Here is a 21,604-nt window from a genome sequence, read left to right on the forward strand (position 1 = left end):
TGAACAGAAACCCGGGCCTCCCATGTGGTCGACGGAACAGCGAGCACTTGGGGGCCGGGGAGATTCCAGCCGAATGTTTGCTTTCTGCTTAGAATTTTTCTACACCAGACACGTCTTACTTGAATAATAAAAATAAACTTGAGAGAGCCAGAGAGGAAAGACTGAAGTGCAGAGCGAACATGACGGGGGCTGGATCAAGCGACCAGCGTCCTACGGGGCTGGGGTGGAGGGCGGGCGCCCTGGCCCATTGAGGCGGGGTGGGGGGGATTCACAGAGGAGTTCGGCATCCCCTCAGGCACCAGGCTCCGAGGGACCAAATGCAAGTGCAGGGCTCAAGGTGCCACGCGGCATGGGTCCTTCCAGCCGAGCTGGGTCCCTCTGGGTTACACTCCCTAGAGCCCTTCTGTAACTATAACCCTCCTTTTTTCCCTCTGAGAGTTAGGGCGCCACAAATTCTCAGGCCCCGCAGCTGGTCCGCGCTGCTCTCACTCTGCACACCCTGCCCTACACCCTGGGCGCGATCCCGAACTCCCCTCCCCCACCCAAACTACCTTGCGACAGTTTCCTTCCTTTCTCCCTCTCTCCCTCCCTCCCTCTCTCCCTCCCTCCCTTTCTTTCTTCCTTCCTTCCTTCCTTCCCTCCTTTCCATTAGTACGGACCAGCAGGCCTCCTCCCCTGCCCCCTTTACCCTCCCTTTTTCCCGTCCCCAACCCTGTGGGGAGGCGCCATTAGTCACCCAATTAAATAATTGGCGCGCCCCTCCCACTTCGCCTTCAGTTGCGGACATTTGAGATTGGACACATGCACACACTCAACCGCGCACAAGCACACTGGACACCCACTAAGGCACTGACTCACACGCTCACTCATTTACCACTCCTCCGGCTCAGGGAGTCATGGAGGCTGCACCAGCAACGCACTTTGCCACCCCACTGCCACTGGCACCCGGCACAGCCATGGGCCCTGCCCCCAGACACTCTCGATCGGACACAGCGAGGCACCCCCGCTCGCTAGCATGCGGCACAGAAAAGGGAAGACAAGTCTGAAGTTATAGCGTTTTAGGGAAGGGGGTCACGGGCCCTCCCGCGCGCACACACAGGTTTGCACACACGTCTTCGCTGCGGCCTCTCAATCTTTCTGCCAAGCCCCTTTCTGAGTCAAAGGAAGGGAAATCCGGGCCTGGCCTCTCCAGGCGCTGTCCAAGGAGAAGCTCGACTCACGAGAACACTAGGATCCTCATAATGTGCTTGGGACTCGGAGGGCCCAGGGGCCCCACTGCTCAGCTTCAAAACCCAGCTCGGCTTCCAGCCGCCCTCACCTCCGCCCTTCCCCTCTCCCCAGCCCCGCGAAGCGGAACTGGGACCCGGGAAAACCTCTTCGGGGCCGGGAGTGGGGTGGGGGAGACAGGGAGATTTTGACCTTCTATCTCAGTCTGAGATACCCCGTGTGAAGGCCTCAGAGCCGCAGGGGACCTGGGCGTTTGCAGCCTACCACAGTCTCGGCCTCACTCGACCCTCTCGGCTCCCGGACCCGGCTATCCGTCTGCAAATCTGTCTTCTCACCCCGGCGAGTGCGGGTCATTCCCTCAGTACCCTTGCTTCACTGTCTCGGGCTCTTTTTACCACAGTCTTGGCCTTGCCCTGCAAGGAGCGCCGGGAAGGGCCTGCGATCTGTGCTCCTGAGTGTGGGCAGAGTCTGGAGGCAAGGGCGGCCACTGAACCCCAGGCCTGAGCCCCAGCCCCAGCCCCCCACCCCGCCAAGCGCCCGAGCAAGGCCAACTTCCTGTTTTCTGCTCGGTCTCGTAGGTGTCGCCTTCCTGGAACACTTGGGTTATTGATCCCGCTGAAAGAGCCGGCGTGCGGAGACAGCGCTTCCCTGGGGATGAAGGGAGTGGGGAGGGGAGTAGGCTGGTGGTTGGGGGAGGGAGTTGATACAATTCAGGAGAGGATGTAGGGCCTCCCTGGCCTCCCTCTGCCGGGCTAAGTGTGGGGCTAGACAAGGGTGGGGGAGCAGGGCCAACGAACCCCCATCCCTAGGCGCAGCTCCCTCGCGCACCGCTGGGAGTCGGAGAACCCCGACTCGAGACCAGTCAGCAGGGAGGGGTGGAGCGGCCGGGCTGGGGCGGGGCCGGAGGAAGAGTAGGCGGGCGGGGGGCGCGGGGGGGCACGGGGGGCACGGGGGGCGAGGGGGGGGGGGGGGGGGGGCGAGAGGGGCGGGGAGGAGCAGGCTTGGCCGGCCCAGGCTGGCCAGGCGGTGGCTAAGGCGAAGGTGGCGGCCGGCATGGGCGATGGGGGCGCCGAGTGCGACCGCGGCACCTCACGCCGGGAGTCGCGGAGCGGGCGCGGCGGGGACCGCGGCGGAGCGGAGGACTCGAGTGCTGATGCCTGCGGCCGCAGCCCAAAGGAGACTGCCGGGACCTCCGCCTCCAGCCCCGCGGGCTCCAGGGAGAGCGGCGCCGACAGCGACGGGCAGCCGGGGCTCGGAGAGGCAGACCACTGCCGCCGCATCCTGGTGCGAGGTAAGAGGACAGCTCGAAGCCCTGGCCCACCGGACGCCCCTCCCATCCCCTACTGGCGCCTCCGACCTTCCTGCATCCTCCACCTCCCAATTCATATATTCATTCAGACAGTCATCATTCAGTCATTCATTCAGCAAACATTGTTTTGAGCGTCTATTGTGTGCTGGACAGCGAGCTGAGTGCAGGGGACAAAGCGGCGCCCGGTACCGAAGAAATCCCCATTTCACCGCCTTACGATTCTCAGCTTCCCAGGCCCATCCGGGCGGGTTACTGTGGCGGGGGCGGAGTTGCGAGTGCGGGATGCAGAGAACCGAGTCCCCGCCCCGCGGCCCTCGCGGCGGGTGCGGAGAAAAGCGTCACGAGCGCTTTGCGGGGTCAGGACGAGGAGGCACCAGCGTCCGGAACCGCGGGAGGAAGAGGCCAGGCTCCGCTCAGCAGCTGGGGCGCTCCCCGACCCCTGCCCAGCCCTGTTTCCCGTTCCCAGCCACGCAGACGCACCGGGCTGCTCCCGGGAGAGGGTGCCGGGACGCGGAGGGCGGCGTGCGCCCCGCTCGCCCGCCTGGGCTTCGCTTTCTCGGTTCCCACTTCCTCGCGGCGCCTGGGCGCAGCCGGCTCTCGGCGCGGCCTTCTCCCGGCCGGGCCTTTTGCGTCTCTCCCGTTCTCCCTCACCCTTCGCCCTCCTCTCTTCTTTCCTGGCCATTTCTCTCCGCCGAGCTCGCATTCCCTTCCTGCAAGCGTCCGAGTGCCCAGCTCTGCCTGGCTTCCTCGCCGCGAGGCTGAGGCTACCCCGGCCCCCAAAGACAGCCTCACGCGAAGCTCTAGGCTCGCCTTTAGCCGGACCCGGGCCTGGCCTAGCGAGATGGGAGAAGAAAGGGAATCCCAGAGTCTTGCCTTCAGCCCGTCCGTAGGCCGTGGTCGGAGCCTGAGGTCTGTTCCCCCATCATCCCGGAGTCCCAGGACCGGGAGACCCAGCGCCTAGAAGAGGCCACTCGAGAGTAACGGCTGCCCCGGCCTCCTCCTCCAACTCGCTCCCAGCTTCCTCCCGCTGCCTTTTTCTTGCCCCTTCTTTTTGAGCACCTCTCCTGCAAGCCTAAGGGCCTAGAAAGAAATCAGCCAGAGCTGATTTCCTCGGCCACCGCCTAGGGAAGGGAAACCAGCCTGACTGACACTGGCTCGAGCTCGCTCCAGCGCTAGGACCCCGAGTTTGTCTGATCTGGGCTGGGCTGTGTGGGAGCTACCCACACGCAGACTGGGACACCTTGGCCTGGTCGGGCACAGCCGCTGGGTTTGGGTGGCTCTGGGCAAAGGGGCTAAGGTAGAGCATGGAGGCGGCCCAATGTGAAGTTGACGGATGACCATCTTGGACACAGACTCAGGGACCCTGGTCTTCAGAAAACACAGGAAACTCCAGGCCAGGTATGGTCACCCAGCACTGTTCTGGGTCAGGCTTGGGTCAAAGGACGGTATGGGGAGGTGGTCAAAGGACAGGGTATGGGGAGGTGGTCCCCGCCCAACAGGGATTCCAACAGGTATGTGGACCTGTTGGGCACCTGGGATTAAATTAGATCTCATTCCATAGACTGTGGGATGTCCTGGGTACAAGGTGTTAGCAGCCAGCTTGGAGTTCCATTAAGGAAATCTGCAGGGCTTCCAGAAACAGAGAAATCAACCCCTTAAGCCCACACTCCCAAATTTAGGACCTCAAGTCCCTGCAGGACACTCACCACCTCACACTCCATCTATGGATAGTCATTTCCTTCTGCCTGGACAATTGTGAGTTCTGTGTCCACCTACCATCCCTTCTGCTCTACTAACTCCACATGTAGATCGAATAGATTTTGTGTATAGATGTCAGTCAAATAAATCCTAGGTAAAAAAATAATAATAATAACTCCTAGGTGTAGGCTCACAAAAGGTAGGAGTAAAAAATTACCCTCCAAGAGACCACCCAGTCTAAGAGCAACCCACAGCCAGGAAGAGATGGACCCCCTACTGTATGTGGGGCAGCTTCTGTGCATTGGCAGGTGTACTTCTACAAATGCGTGTAGGCAATACAGCAGTGCCATTACACTTATACAGCATAATGGAAATAGAGCACAGAGGAGGTATTTATGCACCTAAAAGAAATAAAAGGTAAACAGGGCCCTCCTAAATCCCTCTGTCCTTTCCATTTAATGACAAGGAGGTTATTACAGGCCTGAGATACCAGGGACCTCATTTACCGCTAATCCCGCCTAGCCAGGGTCACCTGTGTCACTCCAGCCCCACTGGGCCCAGGGCAGAGGCTCTGACAGATGAAAGGCCCTGCACTGGTGAAGGGAAGTCTGCAGCGTCTTGGCCCCTGGCTGAATGTCCCTCCAGTATGCTCTAAGCGAAGAGTACATTTTACCCTTGACTTCCAAGGACACATCCTCCCAAAGTACCCTTGGAGGAAACCATAAAAAGGAGGGAGGTAGGCGGTTAGCATCTCAGCTGTCAGGTTGCTGGTGGGGTGAAGATTCTGGGAAAGAGCCCCACTCTCTCTGGGTCTTTCTTTCTGTCTCTTTTCCACTCAGCACTTGCTCCCTTGAGGGCTCTACCCCAGGGTAGCAGATCTGCTGGGGGAGTCCCAAGGTGCAGGGGAAGAAGAGGAAAGCCTGGTGCTGGAATTAAGCGAAGTTGGTTTGCAATACAGGCCTTACTACAGCCCTTTGAACTTGAACTAGTGTCTTTGCCTCTCCGTGCCCCAGTTTCCTCATCTGTACAAAGAAAGCATAGTGCTTCCCTACAAGGGCTATGCTAAGGGTCAGAGATGGTGTCTATAAAACTGCAACCAACCGACAGGATCTCCATAAATATTCCATTGAATGAAAGGGGAGAGAACTCAGGAGACTCAAACTGCTTCAGGCAGTGGGCCTACTTCCTCAGAGGCCTCCCCAACTGCACCCCCTGGGCCCAGAGGCTGTGTTAAGTGTTGGGAGGTGAACGGCCAAGGGGTCAAGGACCGGCTAACGAAAGGAGGCCCAGTGCCACCTTGCAGACCACGCAGTGCGGCCCCCGGCATCCCCTTTGAGGAACCCTCGCTCCACCAATCACTCACGTTTCCCTGCCTCTGCAAAATGTGGGTCAGGGAGCCAGGGAGGCTGCCTCAAAATGGAGGCTGCTTCGTGCCACACATGGGCACAAACAAGGCCACTGGGATGACGGACGTACACACAACAGGCACCCCACACACCCCACCGGAGACACAGCTAGGCTTCCACAGGGACCTTAGAGCCGCCTAGGCTGCCCCCCACCTCTGCTTGCACAGCCCGTTGACTGATGAGGGGAAGGGGTGGGAGATCCTTTTGTTTTATGTTTGGAAAGGACAAGAAGGGGTGGGAGATCCTTTTGTTTTATGTTTGGAAAGGACAAGGCGCGGGCAGGAAGCAGATGGAAGGAGAGCCATGGCTCTAAGTTAGCCGCAGCCTTGGATGCTATGGCTTTTTCGGTTGAGCTGGGATCCCTGCAATCAGAAGAGGTGGGACAACTCTCCCCCCAAAACTCCCAAACCCCACAGTCTACGCACACTCAGATGCACCTACGTGATTCGCAAGTTAATCGAGTTGAATTCAACAACCCCTCTGGCTAGAGCCGGAAATGGCTGCCTGCCAGCGTCACCCCACCCAGCAGATGTTACGAACAATGCCTAGTGCTGGTCCCAGCTCACCCAAAGCGTCCCTCTGACCTGCCAGTCTCAAAACCCCAATCGGGCCTCACCAACTCTGTGCTGCCACCTTGGCCTGAGTGGAGCAGGATTTAGAGGCTGCCGGCCGGGCAATCCCGCACCTTGAGGCCTGCGGCACTCTGGGCCTGGCTCAGCACCCCTCTGTCTGGGAGCAGGGAGACAGGAAAACTGTGGAATCCTTTGAGTGAATGGCTACCCCCTCACCCCATGGCACCGACACCCACTAGCGGAAATGCTTTCATCTGGGAGCCTGATGTATGTGACCAGTGGCTGGGGATGTGGGAGGACACAGGAAGTCCAGGGCCTCTGGCTGTGGCTGAACAATTCCCTCTGTGGATGTGGGTTTGGGGCAGGGGGTCATTGAATTTAGTGGTGTTGCAGCCCCCTGAGAATCCGAGTGCAGTGATGGACCCGCGCTGCAGAAATGCATGGGTCAAAACACAGCACAATGGTGTACACCAGGCAGGGCACTGGACGGATGCTGCAGACATGTCTGAGGACGCTGGGCAAGGGGCCAAGCCTTCCGGGGCTTGAGCTAGTATCGACCCATGGGAACAGACAACCCCCTTCTGCAGCCAGGGCTGGGCTCAGCGTTGACCAGCGTCACCTCCCTTTCTACTTGAATTTACAGCAGCCCCTGGACCTAGGAGGACTCCGCCCAGAACTATCAGTCCTCCCCCGGCAGGTTGTGGCAGCTCCACAAGGGCACACCTGCCATCTTCCTGATGGGGTGTTTTGGCAGTGGAGTCGGTGAGGCAGAGTGTTGTATTGGAAGGAGCACTGGATTGCGAGTCCCAGCACCTGGGCCCTCCAGACACCGGACCTCGGGACTATAGCCTCAGTATAAGTCTGCTAAGAGAGGCGATAACCCAGGACCAGCCCGCCAGGCAGTGGTTAAAAGGTTTAAATGATTAATGCAGGGGATTGCATTTTGGGGTTTTGGGTTTTAGTTTTAGTTTGGGGGCTTGTGGCAGGTATTAGGTTTCTTTTCTATTTTCCTGGGATTGTATTTGTTTTATGTTTATGCCTTGTTTTTGGCAGAAGGACCCGCATTCTCCGGCGGGTCTGTGCTGGGCCCTTTCATTTTTGCTCTTTATTTTTCTCCTTTATATCCATGCCCCCACCCCACCCCCAACACACACAAGCAGAAGCAGACCTGCAGCCAAATGCATCGTCTTGTTGGTGTGTCTTGCGTGCACCGTTTCATTTTCAGGGAACTGTGCAGGGCGTTTGGCGGCTCCTTGTGTTCTCAGCTCTTGCTGCCGCCCTGGGTGGGCTCTTGAACTCGGGTGCCGGTGGACCCGCTGCCGCATCCCGCGCGCGCGCGCTCACACACGCACACCTGAAAGGTCTGAGCTCCCAGGTGGCCCACAGGTGACCCAGCCGGGCAGGGAGGCTGGGACTGCATGTGCGTACTCGGAACTGGAGGGGAGGGAACGGACTGCAGCAGCGTGTGTCCCTGGGCCTTTGTACGGTGACACCAAACAGATTGGGTCTCCGCACACTGTGCACCCCCCGTGGCGACAGAGGGCTTCTAAGGCTCCTGTTGGCCCTACGCTCTTTCCTCAATTATGCCGGACTCAAGTCTGGGGCCGTAGTAAACAACGTGAGCTCCCTCTCAGTTCGCAGTTTCTTTGATTTGTACTTTAAGTGGGCGTGGGGCCGGCGGGGGCGGTATAGAGAAAAGCATGTGAATTTTGCCTTTTATTTCCTGTTTGCTTAATATAAACTAAAGATCGGCTTGACTCTCCTCGGATAGCGGGTAGCGGATTGCTCTCCGTGCATCCGCGGAGGTGCGTACCCCAGTTTGAACATCTCTGACAGAGGACGCCGAGGCAGAGTAGGCCTGCCCAGGGATCCCCGGGACCAGGGGTGGTCAGTGCGCTTGGTTTGCCCCCCACCCCGCACCCATCCAGGAGGGAGGTTGGAGGGTCTCGGCTAGGGGTGCTGGGGTGGCAGTGGACACTACGGAAAGAGGTGGCAGTGCCAGGACCGAATCTGGCCTACAAAGCCGGGGAGTGGGCGGACCCGGAAAAGCCAGGGCTTTGAGCGCGGCCGGGGGATGGGGGCGACCGTGGGATGCTGCTTGCCACCCCTCCCCCCAGGCCTAGTAAAATCCCCCGAACCAACTCTCCCACGTTCTCCCATGATCTTGCCCTTTGCTTGCTAGTTGATTCATTCCACAAACATTAATGAGTACCTACTACGTGCCAGACCGACCCGGTGGGGCTGCAGGTGCTCAGCTTACCAACCGAGAGACTGCCTCGCAAGCGGGGACTTGCCGGGGTCCTGACCCGCCCCGGCGGCGGGGCCCGGGTGGCGAGGGAGCGATGTCGGCGCTAAACTCAAGGGAAGCGGGCGCCGGAGCCCGGTTCCCTTGATGCCCCGCGGGGACCACGTAGGAGGTAGTCACCGCACTCGCCAAACCCACGCGATCTCCCCAGACGCGTTCCGTACACATGCAGTAGGCACTCAGTAAATATTTGCCGAACGAATGAGAGGAGGCGAAACCATCCACATCTCGTGTTTCACGAGGTAGGAGGCCGCAACGCCCCTCCCTGGGAAGAACATCTGTTATGAAATGACCTCCTTATTTTTTGACGTTACAAAGTCGTTCCTTACGTGAAATGGTGATGATGCCAGAGCGCAGAATAACTGTTAAAATATAAAGTCGACGACGCCATATTTCTGTAATTTCGTGCAATTCTCAACTTGGGAACCACTGAAATACAAAACCTGAAAAAGTTCAAATATGGTTTGTTTTACTGGTTCCTTGGATCCCCAGGGCCGGGGAGGCCCCCTAGAGGAACAGGAGGCCGAGGGAAGCACAGGGCCGAAAGGGCGGTAGTGAGTCTCCCGGCTCTCTGCAGCTGCTTAGGGTGAGGTTCCACCCGCAAAGACAACCAGGTAAACAACTAGATAAATCCGCGCTCCTCCTCCCCGTCCAATTCACACGTCCCCAGTCCTCTGTTGGAGCTTGAAATAGCCGGGTATTTAAAGTCACGGTTTGTTCTGTGTTTTGCTTGTCCCGCCGCCCACGGCGGAGCTGCGGGGAGCCGGGGCGCGGCGGGTGGAGGACCCCCCGCGAGGAATGTAAAGGCCACGCTCAAGATGTAGACAGGAAGATAGAGAAATTAAATTCAAAAAGTAATATGTGCTCAAGGTAAAAACAAACAAACCGAAGTGGTAGAAGCCAGCATACCCAGTTTCAGGTGTGTTTCAGGAGATTTCCTCGCTCTCCTATACAGACAGTAGCGAAAGCGGAATCATATTACATAAGCTGTCTTGCGATTTACCATTTTAAAAAAAATACAGTCCGCAGGGATCATCTCTTTGGCCCGTTTCACACAGTTCCGTGACTGTACAGTACTCCTCTGGTGGGGGAATGCCGGATTCTCCTATCCTCTGGGAGGACGTTCCTGTTATTTTTCCCTGGTACAGGGAAGCATTGTTTGTAACTGTGAAAAAGTAGAACCAACCTAAATATCCATCAACAAGGGACTGGTTAAATTAAATTTTATTATATCTGCTTAATGCAGTACTATGCAGTGGTTAGAGCACTTCCAGATACAAAGATTTTTTGTTTGTTTGTTTGTTTTTTTGCGGTACGTGGGCCTCTCACTGTTGTGGCCTCTCCCGTTGCGAAGCACAGGCTCCGGACGCGCAGGCTCAGCGGCCATAGCTCACGGGCCTAGCCGCTCCGCGGCATGTGGGATCCTCCCAGACCGGGGCACGGTGTCGACTCTCAACCACTGCGCCACCAGGGAAGCCCTAGATACAAAGATATTTATTAAATAAAGTTTATCAAATAAAAAAGTAGTTTACACAAAATCTTACTTTTGTAATATATAACTTACATATTTATTATTTTTCAATTACTAGGGAAGGTTTGGGAGATTGCGAAATGAGCTCTCAATGCCCGGGTCTTTGTGCCCTTGAGTGTTTCCAAAGGATAAATTCCTAGCAGTGGAATTGCTGCTTCAAAAGGTTTACACACACTAAAAATTTTTTTAATGTGTTTCCTTTAATTTTAAAATAGTAACTATTTCATTTGATTCAAATATCAAAAGTTGTTTTAAGCACACAGTGAATAATCTCTCTCCCATCCGTGTCCCCCATCCTTCAGTTCCCACCTGGCTCAAAGGCAGCCATTATTTACTGCTTTCCACTATGTTCTTCGAAATAATTTCTATGCTTATGCAAGTCAGTGCAGCTATATTACCTTTTTTCCTTTTGTTTTCTACTCATATGGTGACATCTCTATATATTTTTCTGCACCTTGTTATTTTCACTTACCAGTGTATCTTGGGATGTTAAGAACTTCTTGTTAGTTTTTTTACAGATGCATAGTATTCCATTTATAGAGACTGGATGGACCATGATGTATATTATATAACCCGTGCCTTAATGGCAGACATTTAGCTTTTTTCTTATCTTCTGTTATTATATACAATGCTGCAATAAATCAGCTTGTTCTTGGTCATTTCCACATGTGTGAGTGTATCTGTCAGAGAAGTTCCTGCAAGTAGGTTACTGGGTCAAAGAGTATCTGTATTTGTAATTTGAAAGACAGTGCCCAGGAGCCCTCCATAAGATGGTACCCACCCACTGCCCAGCAACGCCTGAAAGTGCTTGTATCCCCAAATCTTGTTATCACAGTTCACACTTTGTATCTCGATAGATGTTAAGTTGTTCTTCCAGGGGAAAAAAATGTTTAGCAATTTATACCCCCACCTTTGCCCTTTCCCCATATTGGACATTGTATATCTTACATACCTTTGCTAAGAGATGCCTCACCGACATTTTAATTTTTATTTCTTTGATTATTAGTGAAGTTGAGCATTTTTTCATTTTTATTGGCCAGTTGTATTTCTTCTGCTATCTATTAATTCATTTCATTTGACCATTTTAATTTTCAAATATTCCTTTCCTTACTGATTTGTAGAAATTCTGTATTATGGACGGTAGCTCATTGCTTTCAATATATGTTGCAATTGTTTTTTTAGTTTATAAATTGTTCTCTAATTTCGTTTCTGATGTCTTGTTTTCTGAAATACAAAATATCTTTCTAATTACAAACCAATCTGTGCTGTTTTGCTGTATCATGTAAAAATGGAAAGTTCTTCATTTCCTCCACATAATACACTTCTACTCCCAATATGCAATCTCCCAAACTTTCCCTAGTAATTGGAAAACATAAATATGTCAATTATATATTACAAAAGTGAGAGTTTTGGCAAACTGCTTTTCTTCATTTAATAAACATCTTTCTGTCTAGAACTGCCTCATTATTTTTAACAGCTGCATAGTACTACATTATGCAGATATAATAAACTTTTATTTAACCAGTCCCTTGTTGATGGATATTTACGTTGGTTCTAGTTTTTCACACTTACAAACAATGCTTCAGTGAACATCTTTGTATCCTAATTTGAACAGATTTTTTTTAAAGTCTCATGAGACAATGTGAAAAATATGTAAACAGGTGAGACATTTTATTAAGAAATGGTTGTTAATGTTTCTAATTGTGACAATAGTATTGTGATTGCTTTTTTAAAGGAGTCTTTAGAGATACGTATAAAAATGTTTCTGGATGAAATGATATGATGTCTGGGACTTGCTTAAAATTACAGGGATATAGAAGGAATGGGACTATTCCTGAGTTTATAATTGTTGAAGTTGAGGGATAGGTATATCAGAATTCATTATACTATTCTCTCTCATTTTGTATGTTTGAAATTTCTCATGATAAAAATTTTAAAATTATAAACATCATTTCACATATGTCTGGTATGCATATAATTACAGGATAAAGTCCTAGAAGTGAAATTTTAAAATACAAGTATATATGCTTAAAACTGTGATTGTTATTTCTAAATGCCAAAAATGTACAAATTTATACTCGCAGAAATTGTATATAAATGTGCCATTTCTCCACATCCTCCCAACCCAGGATATACTCAATCTTTTAGAGTAAAATCTTTTCAAGTGAAAAAAAATCTTACTTTATTTGGCGTTTTTAATTACTAGTGAGGTTAAACATATTTCCATATACTTATTTTTCATTTTTATTTCCTCTCCTGTGAATTTTTCATTCATATACTTAGCCATTTCTCTATTGGTTTGCTCATTGTTTTCTTATAGTAGTAAACATTATTTATACATATTTATATATCAATATATGTTATATAAATATACTTATGTAAACATATAACATATATGTAGCATATGTAAACATACAAACATATACATATTTTAAAATATTTTATAAAAGGGAAATGATCCCTTTTTCTGTGACGTGTTGCAAACATCCCCAGATCTTTTTCTTTTTCTTTTTTTTTTGACTTTGCTGTGAGTTGGGGGGTTTTCTGAACTCAAATTTAAACGTTAATCACATCTCATGGTCATTTCCTTTTGGGCTTCTACATTTTAGTTCTCAACTAGAAAATTCTTCTCCAACAAAAGGTAACAATATTATATATATTATATATAATGTATATCTTATATATATTTATAATACAATATTCTTAAATTTTGTTACAAAAAATTCAGTATACATTACAATTTTTGAGTTTATAATTTATCTTTTATTTTTCTTTCTAATGTCTCTTCATTTTTGAAGTACAAAATATCCATTTTTAAAATTTTTTATTTTATATTGGAGTATAGTCGATTAACAATGTGTTAGTTTCAGGTGTTCAGCAAAGTGATTCAGTTATACACATACACGTATCTATTCTTCTTCAAATTATTTTCCCCTTTAGGTTGTTACATAATATTGAGCAGATATTAGGGAGTTTGAGATTGACACGTACACACTGCTATATTTAAGATGGATAACCAACAAGCACCTACTGTATAGCACAGGGAACTCTGCTCAGTATTGTGTATAAGATCCTTTTAATTACAAACCCAATCCATGCTGAAATCATGTGAAAGTTGAAAATTTTTCATTTCCCTCACACGATACACTTCCACTCCCAAGACGTAACCTCCCAAACTTTCCCTAGTAATTGAAAAACGTAATTATGTACGTTATATATTACAAAAGTGGGATATTTTTGCACACTGCTAAAATAGTCTCTTCACAGACTGTGATAGTCTTGGCAACAAACCAAATAATAAAGAAGTGCATAAAGTAAGATGGGAGAGGGGCTTCCCTGGTGGCGCAGTGGTTGGGAGTCCGCCTGCCGATGCAGGGGACGCGGGTTCGAGCCCCGGTCCGGGAAGATCCCACATGCGGCAAAGAGGCTAGGCCCGTGAGCCATGGCCGCTGAGCCTGCGCGTCCGGAGCCTGTGTTCCGCAACGGGAGAGGCCACAACAGTGAGAGGCCCGCGTACCAAAAAAAAAAAAGTAAAATGGGAGAAATCTCTCCCAGACCAGCTCCCACTCCACAGAGCAAACAGGAAAGAGAGGTGTTTAACCTGCCAGACTTAATTCTATGTAGGTACAAGCACGCACACACACAAAGTTTAGTTTTCCCTTTTGTTCTTTATAAAACTGGGTTTGTACACATGTACTTGTTGTTTTCACGTAGCAGGATTTAATGGACATCCGTTCAGGTCAGTGTATGGAGATGTACCTCATTCTTGTTAATGTCTATATAACAGCCAAAGGCAAGACTATACTGTGACTTTATCAACAGTATTCCTGTTGATAAACATTCAGCTTTTTCTTTTTTTTTTTTTTTGTCCTCTTACAAACTGCTACAAACAATGAGTCTATCTTTATGAAAGTATACCAATATTTCTCAGGGGTAGAAACCTCTATAAAATTTCTGAAACAAAGGAACTATGCATTTTTTAATTTAGCTAGGCATTGTGAAATGACCCTCCAAGAAAAGCTTATTTTGTATTAATTTGTATTCTCACCAATAGAGCTTGAAAAAACCTATTTTCCCTCACCTTTGCCAGCACAACTTTCCCAGCCTGATAAATAAAATATGGTATCTGAAAAAAAAAATTATCTCATTGCTATTCTAACTTTCATTTTCTCTAAGTCCCTCTGAGCTTGAGTATTTTTTCATATATTTTAGCCATTAGTATTTCTTCTCCTCTGAATAACCCTTTCGTTGAATTTGTTAAGTTTCCCACTGGACTGCTTGACTTTATTTATTAGACTATAGAGGCTGTGTGTGTACTAGACATTAAGACTGTTATGCATGTACCATTAACATTTTCTCCCAATCCGTCACTTGTCTTTTAACTGTCGCTCATCCTGCAGAAGCTTTTATTTCTAGGTACTCAAATCTGCCATTTATTTTTTTAAATTCTTCAGAGTTTTTATTCCATTTTTAGAGCTTTGTTTTTTACATCTCAAGTTTTAATCCATCTTGTGTATATTTTTGCATGCAGTGTGAGATAAGTTACTTTATTCCAGATAATGAGCTAATCATCCAAAAGCCAGGTCTTTAATAATCTCATCTTTCCTCCAACTAACTTGAAATATCTTGATAATATACCAATTCCTCATATAGGCATGGATTTACTTCATAACTCTTGTGTCATCATCATACCATTTTAGTTGCTGTAGATATGTAATATATTTTGCTGTAATGGTAATACAAGTATTCTCTCCTCATTCTTTACATTTTTTCTCAACTATTCTTCCATTTTTAATTTTCCCAATAAACTTGAGAATGAATTTTTTATAAGGAATTTTTATAGTGATCACATTATGTTTGTTAAGGCAGGAAGGACCTTGTCACACTTAAAAATCAGCACAGGACTTCCCTGGTGGCACAGTGGTTAAGAATCCGCCTGCCAATGCTGGGGACACGGGTTCGATCCCTGGTCTGGGAAGGTCCCACATGCCACGGAGCAACTAAGCCCGTGCGCCACAACTACTGAGCCTGTGCTCTAGAGCCCATGAGCCACAACTAGTGAGCCCGTGTGCCACAACTACTGGAACCCATGCACCTAGAGCCTGTGCTCCGCAACAAGAGAAGCCACTACAATGAGAAGCCTGCGCTTCTCAAAGAGTAGCCCCGCTCCTTGCAAATAGAGAAAGCTCGTGCACATCAACGAAGACCCAATGCAGCCAAAAAAAAAAAAAAAAAACCAGCATGTTAACAGCTTATCATGCAAAGGAACTACCTGGGTGCTACCTGGATGAAGTCGGGTAGGACTTTGAGGGGGTCTATTGGGAGAGGTAGGTGGAGAGGGTAATTTTTGGTCCTGGAGGTCAAGAGCATTAGCTATCTGTTATCAAGCAGGGGTCATCACCTCTCCCATGGCAAAGGCTCTTTGGATGGAACTCACTCTCCCCCCTACCCCTAGGGCTCACCTCTCTTTGAGGAGATCTGAAAGACAGCAAAACTCAGCCTTCATTCCAGTTAGACTTACACAATTCACCCTAACAAGACCCTACCCACAAAGAAGCTCTGCAGTTAAGCTGCCCCTCCTTCCCGGTGCTTCCCCTGCAACACCACCTAGAAAAGGAACAATTCCGGAAAGGGGGCTCTGTCAGTAGGATGGACTAGATTTTGCTGCAGAGACAACCCAAAACTTCAGAGGTTTAACAAAACACAAGTATATTTCTAACTCACTTGATAAGTCCATCACAAGTGGGCAGGGGCTGGTCTTGGTACTCAGAAACCCAAGCTTCAGCTTGGCTCCCGCCTCTATGACTATCACAGTAGGGCGAAGGCGGCGTGCCAAATCACGAGCCAGCTTTTGACGTGTTCTCCTGAAAGTGCCTGCATCCTTTCCTCTTGACTAAAACAAATTATATGGCCACATCTGATTGCAAAGGGCAGAAAATCAGTGCAACCCTACCACGTGCCTGGAAGGAGTTGAAAACACTGGCGAACAGCATTCATGGCTTATACATTAACTTGACTTTGATGAGTGGCCTTCTGTGCCACTCCTGGCTAAAATAGCAAATACAAAAACACACACTATGACTCTTTTTTTTTTTTTTTTTTTGTCTGCCTCGGGTCTTCATTGCTGCACTCGTGTTTTCTCTAGTTGTGGTGAGCGGGGGCTACTCTTCGTTGCGGTGCTCAGGCTCTAGGTGCACGTGCTTCGGTAGTGGCAGCACACAGGCTCAGTAGTTGTGGCTCGTAAGCTCTAGAGCACAGGCTCAGTAGTTGTGGCGTACCGGCTTATTTGCTCCGCGACATTTGGGATCTTCCCCGACCAGGGATCAAACCCGCATCCCCTGCATTGGCAGGTGGATTCTTAACCACTGCGCCACCAGGGAAGTCCCACACACTATGACTCTTGTATGTTAGCTATTTGGAGAGGATCAGTAATATCCCCTTATCTTGTTTTATTTTCTTCACAGCATGTATCAGTACCTTTCATATTCGTTTTTAAATTTATTATCTGTCTTTCTCCCTTACACAAGGTCTATGGGAACAGGGACCTTGTCACTTTTGCTCATTTCTATATCCTCAGACCTGAGAATACTATTTGGCACATAGTAGGCACTTATTAAATTTATGTTGAATGGTTGAATAGACACAGTTGTTTTATTTACATAAATGGGGTAGTACTACTTCCTTTCTTTCACTTAATGTCAGTTCATATAGATATTGCCTCATTCTTTTACATTGCTACATGGCATTTTATAAAATATGAATGGTATAAATGTACCACAGTTTGTTCAGCCATTTCCCTTACAGGGAACACTCAGGATGCTTTCGAATTTTCAACATTTTGAACAATGCTTCAGCAAACATTCTTATATATACCTTGGAGCACGTGAGCCTGTGCTTTTCTGGATAAATACCTACTAAACTAAAATTGCTGGGGCAGTAGTTGTGTGCATCTTTAAACTTGACAAATGCAGCCTTAAACGTTGTGACAATTTATGGTTCTACCAGCAGTGAATGGGAGTGTGTTCCCCAACAGCGCATCATTGCTTTATTAATCATCTGCTAATGTCTTTCCAACCTTAAGGGAGATAAATGATTATCCATTGTTGCTTGAACTTGCATTATCCTGATTACTGTGAAGCTGTGCTCATTTTTTCATATATTTATTGGCCATCTGGATATCTTTTCTGTGACTGGCTCACATAAATTACTTGACCATTTTTGCTGCTAGACTATTGCCCTTTTTAAAAAAATTGTGTATTCATAATTGCATTTTATATATCTGGATATTATTTCTTTGCCTTTTAAAAAAAGATTTTCTTCAATTCTGTCTTTCATATTTTATCTTGGTTTTGGTGCCTTTGTCATACAAAAGTTTTTAGCTTTAATGTAGTCAAATACATCCTTTATTTTTCCTTTACAGTCCAGGTTTGCATTTTGCTCGGAAAGCTCTTCCCAAGCTTAGGATTCTAAAAATAGCCTCCTATATTTTCTTTTAATCCCTTTATCATATTATAGTCTATGATTTGCTCTCTAATCCATTTGAAACATTGTTCTTTATGGCATGAGATGTGAAGTTAACCTGATTTTATTCCAAACGGATAATTTATGGTCATCAATCTACTTAACTCCACTGATAGACTAGACCAACCTGTCCCCATATAGAATGTTCCCTTTATCATAAACTCTGTCACTATATGTACATGGCTCTATTGTGTATTCCTTATTCCATTTTGTTTCCCAATATTCAGTTATTTGAATACCAACTTTACTATTTCTATTATATCCATGTTTCATTTATTTACTTAATATTTTAGCATAATATATTTTAAAATGAAATACCTACTTTAGCTTCATGCTAAGCATATAAAATCATAGATTTAAATTTTTTCTAGTAAACCCTAAAATAAGTGCATATCTTTTGAAATGACAAAGGTTTATTTATGTACCATTTTAAATCATCTTACAAACCACAAGTGAAATGCAAAGGCATTTGGGGAAACACTATTGTATTCTTTCCACTAATGGATTTGTCAGTTTATGTGACAAAGCATCATTCTAGCTTCATGGCATGTTTTGTTGTTGTTGTTGCTGTTAATGTTTTATTTTGAAATAGCTGGAGAATCACAAGAAGTTGCAAAAATGGTAGGGAAATCCCATGTATCTACAACCTAGCTTCTCACAATGGTCACATCCTATATAACTAAAATAATGATCCAAATCTGGAAATTGACATTAGTACAATGTAATTAACTAGACCACTGACCTTCTTCAGATTTCACCCATGTTTTGCATGCACTTTTTTCTTTGTATATAGTACTATGACATTTTATCACAGTTATAGATCCATATAACCACCACCCCAATCAGATACAGAACTGTTCTGTCACCACGAAGAAACCCCTATATAGTCACAGCTTCCCTTCCCTAACCCCTGGCAAGCACAGATCTGTTCTCCACTTCCGGAACTTTGTCATTTTGATAATGTAATATACATGGACTCATACAGTACATAATCTGAAGGACTGCCTTGGCTTTTTTCACTCAGTATAATTTCCCTGGAGATGTATCCAATTTGTTGTGTCTATCAATAGCGATTGTGGTCCCACGGTTTGTTTGTCCATTCACCTGTTGAGGGACATCTGGATTGTTTCCATTTGGGAGCTACTACAAATAACGCTACTATGAACAACTCCCTGTAGATTTTGATGTGAACCTAAGATTTCATTTCTCCGGGATAAATGCCCAGGAATGAGGTCACGGGGTGGTTAATATAGGTTAAACTACCAGGTCAGTTTCCAGAGTGGCTGCACCATTTTACATTCCCACCAGCAAGGAATGAGAGACCTCGTTTCTTGGCATCCTCACCAGCCTATTGGCACCCTTTTTTTTTTTTAATTGAGATGCAATTCACGTAACATAAAACTTGAATTTTTTTTTTTTTTTTTTGGCTGTGTTGGGTCTTCGTTGCTGCATGCAGGCTTTCTCCTGTTGCGGCGAGCGGGGGCTACTCTTCGCTGTGGTGTGTGGACTTCTCATTGCAGTGGCTTCTCTTGTTGCAGAGCACGGGCTCTAGGCACGCGGGCTTCAGTAGTTGTGGTGCACAGGCTTCAGTGGTTGTGGTGCACGGGCTTTGTTGCTCCGTGGCATGTGGGATCTTCCCGGACCAGGGCTCGAACCCCTGTCTCCTGCATTGGCAGGCAGATTCTTAACCACTGTGCCACCAGGGAAGCCCCTCAGTCTTTTACTTTTTGCTACTCTGATACGTATTTCTCCTGGTTTTCATTTGTTTTCCCCTAATGGCTAGTGATGTTGAACATTCTTTCATGTGCTGATTTGTAGGGCCTGTTTGGATATCTGGGGACCAGTCTGAGGTGCCTTTGTTCCATGCTCCTGCCTCTCCTGGCCCTGAGGAGGAGGGCTGCCCTTGTCTGCTCCCCAAGGAATGCTCCTCTTAGCTCCTCTACAAAGAGGAAAGGGGGGGCGCTATATGGTTTGACCTCAGTGGTCAGGAGCACAGGGCTCCAGGAGGCTTACCCGGAAGAGGATATGAAGCTTCTAGCACCACGTATGATACCCCTCACCCTGTCTCCTGTTCACACCACCCCCCAAGACACTTTTAATAAAATCAGTGCCTGTGGAGCTGGGCTCACTTGAGTGTTGTGAGGAAAGTTCTGAGACTGGTTTCACAGTTGTAGACAGTATAACCTGTGCAAAGGGGACCCAGTCACAATGGGATCACAAATATTATGCCACTATTTTAAAATGTAGAAAGTATCGGGGTGAGGGGAAGCTTGAGTTGTCCCCAAAGGCCTATGGTTCTACCAAGCCTCCAAGAGCAGGGCGCCCTTCCGTGTGCTGTGCTCTGCCCAGCGCCCTGGCAAGACTAGCCCAGTGGTGGGGGAGGGCAGCCTCTGGGCCATGACTCTGTCCCCCACCCAGGCTCACCTTCTCCCCGAAGGCTGACTGAGAACACGAAGGTGCTCGAACCTCTGAGATCGGGGGCAGGACCTTCGAGCTAGGAGCCCGTGAAGAGCTGAAGTGCACCCCGGAGGAGTGAACATTAACTGGCCCTAGCAGGAGGCAGGAAGAACCGGTCTCATAAAATACACTGAGGGACTTGGAGGGAGAGGTCTCAGGTTCACCCTCTAGAGTAGGGATTCTGAAAGTAGGCTTTACAGTCCTGTGGCTCAGAAGCAGCCTCTTAACAAACAGCACATCCCAAATGCAATTCCTTTCCTACATCTTCCAGGGCAATGATGAACACGTTCAGAAGATTCCATTTTCTACCCATGACAAAAGTTTTCTTCACTATAACCTATCAATTGAATCACTAAGGATTACTAAAAGAGGGTATTCATCAAGTAAAATGAGGGTGTTTCTAGACCTTATTAAACACTGTCAGTATGAACTTGGGTAAGTGACTTAAAATTTGTTCCTCCATTTCCCCATCTGTAAAATGGGGATAATAACAGTTCCAACTTCACTGAGACATGCGCAAAGTTTAAGTGCTTAAAACGGTGCCTGGCCCAGAGCAAGCATTGCAGAGATGTCAGCTATTATTATGAGTGGCCACAGCCACTTAACGCTTCTGACCGCATTGCAAACTTCCACTGTGCATGCCCCCTGGAGATGGGCAGAGTTCCTGCAAGCTTGGAGGTTTGCTTTGTTACCTGTGCTTGGTAACAAGTGCTGCCTTGAGTTGGTAAGTTTCCCAGTGACACTCACCTTCCTGTGTAACAGTAAATTACTCTTAGTTTAGCTTTATCGTTATTAACAGCACGTGTTGGGAGAGGTTTGGTAAATCCTACAGAATATGATGCTGCATATTTCCACACTTTAATTTTTGACATAAAACTTTTCTAATAACTAGATTTCAAGCCATCAGTGTATGTGGTTCAGACGTGGATCATCTTTGCCCCTATACTGAAAGCTGATGTGTATATATATATATATATATATATATATATATATATATATATATAAAACCCCCCACCCCAAGAAAATTTGCTTTTGCTGAGTTCTTTCAGTGGGACTATATGGTGAATGTGGGCTACAGATTTTTCAACCTTTCCTAAGTAGGCTCGCAGGGGACACGGGTTCGTGCCCCGGTCCGGGAAGATCCCACGTGCCGCGGAGCGGCTGGGCCCGTGAGCCATGGCCGCTGAGCCTGCGCGTCCGGAGCCTGTGCTCCGCAACGGGAGAGGCCACAACAGTGAGAGGCCCGCGTACCGCAAAAATAAATAAATAAAAAATATTAGAAACCCCATGCATGGAGGGCATCGGACCAGGGCCCAGGAGGGTGGCCCTGCTGAACAGAACTAGGCACACGAGGAGTGGCAGAAGTTCCCCCTCTCAAAGGCACCCCAGAAGCTTGATACAGTGGCAATGGTCCTCGGGCTCCTCTTGGGGATCCCAGCTCTACCCCACACCAGCAAGCCTCTTCATGGACCCCAGGAGGGTCTGTGGACAGAGACTGCACCCATACACACTAGACACACATACACACTAGACACACACACACACACACACACACACACACACACACACACACACACA

The 21,604-nt window shown here is 48.0% G+C and overlaps 1 protein-coding gene across 1 annotated transcript in view; it reads left to right on the forward strand.

Annotated features, from left to right (window-relative positions):
- Positions 1-2,280: 2,280 nt before the first annotated feature.
- Positions 2,281-21,604, forward strand: part of VAX2 (ventral anterior homeobox 2) — a 26,703-nt gene continuing 7,379 nt past the window's right edge. The window contains exon 1 of the mRNA XM_027131649.1: positions 2,281-2,518. Coding sequence (XP_026987450.1) covers positions 2,281-2,518 — 238 coding nt within the window. The remainder of the gene's footprint in view (positions 2,519-21,604) is intronic.

The sequence above is a fragment of the Aethalodelphis obliquidens genome, unplaced genomic scaffold (genome assembly GCF_003676395.1).
Source record: "Aethalodelphis obliquidens isolate GAN/ISIS:26980383/991018 unplaced genomic scaffold, ASM367639v1 scaffold40, whole genome shotgun sequence".
Lineage (NCBI taxonomy): Eukaryota > Metazoa > Chordata > Mammalia > Artiodactyla > Delphinidae > Aethalodelphis > Aethalodelphis obliquidens.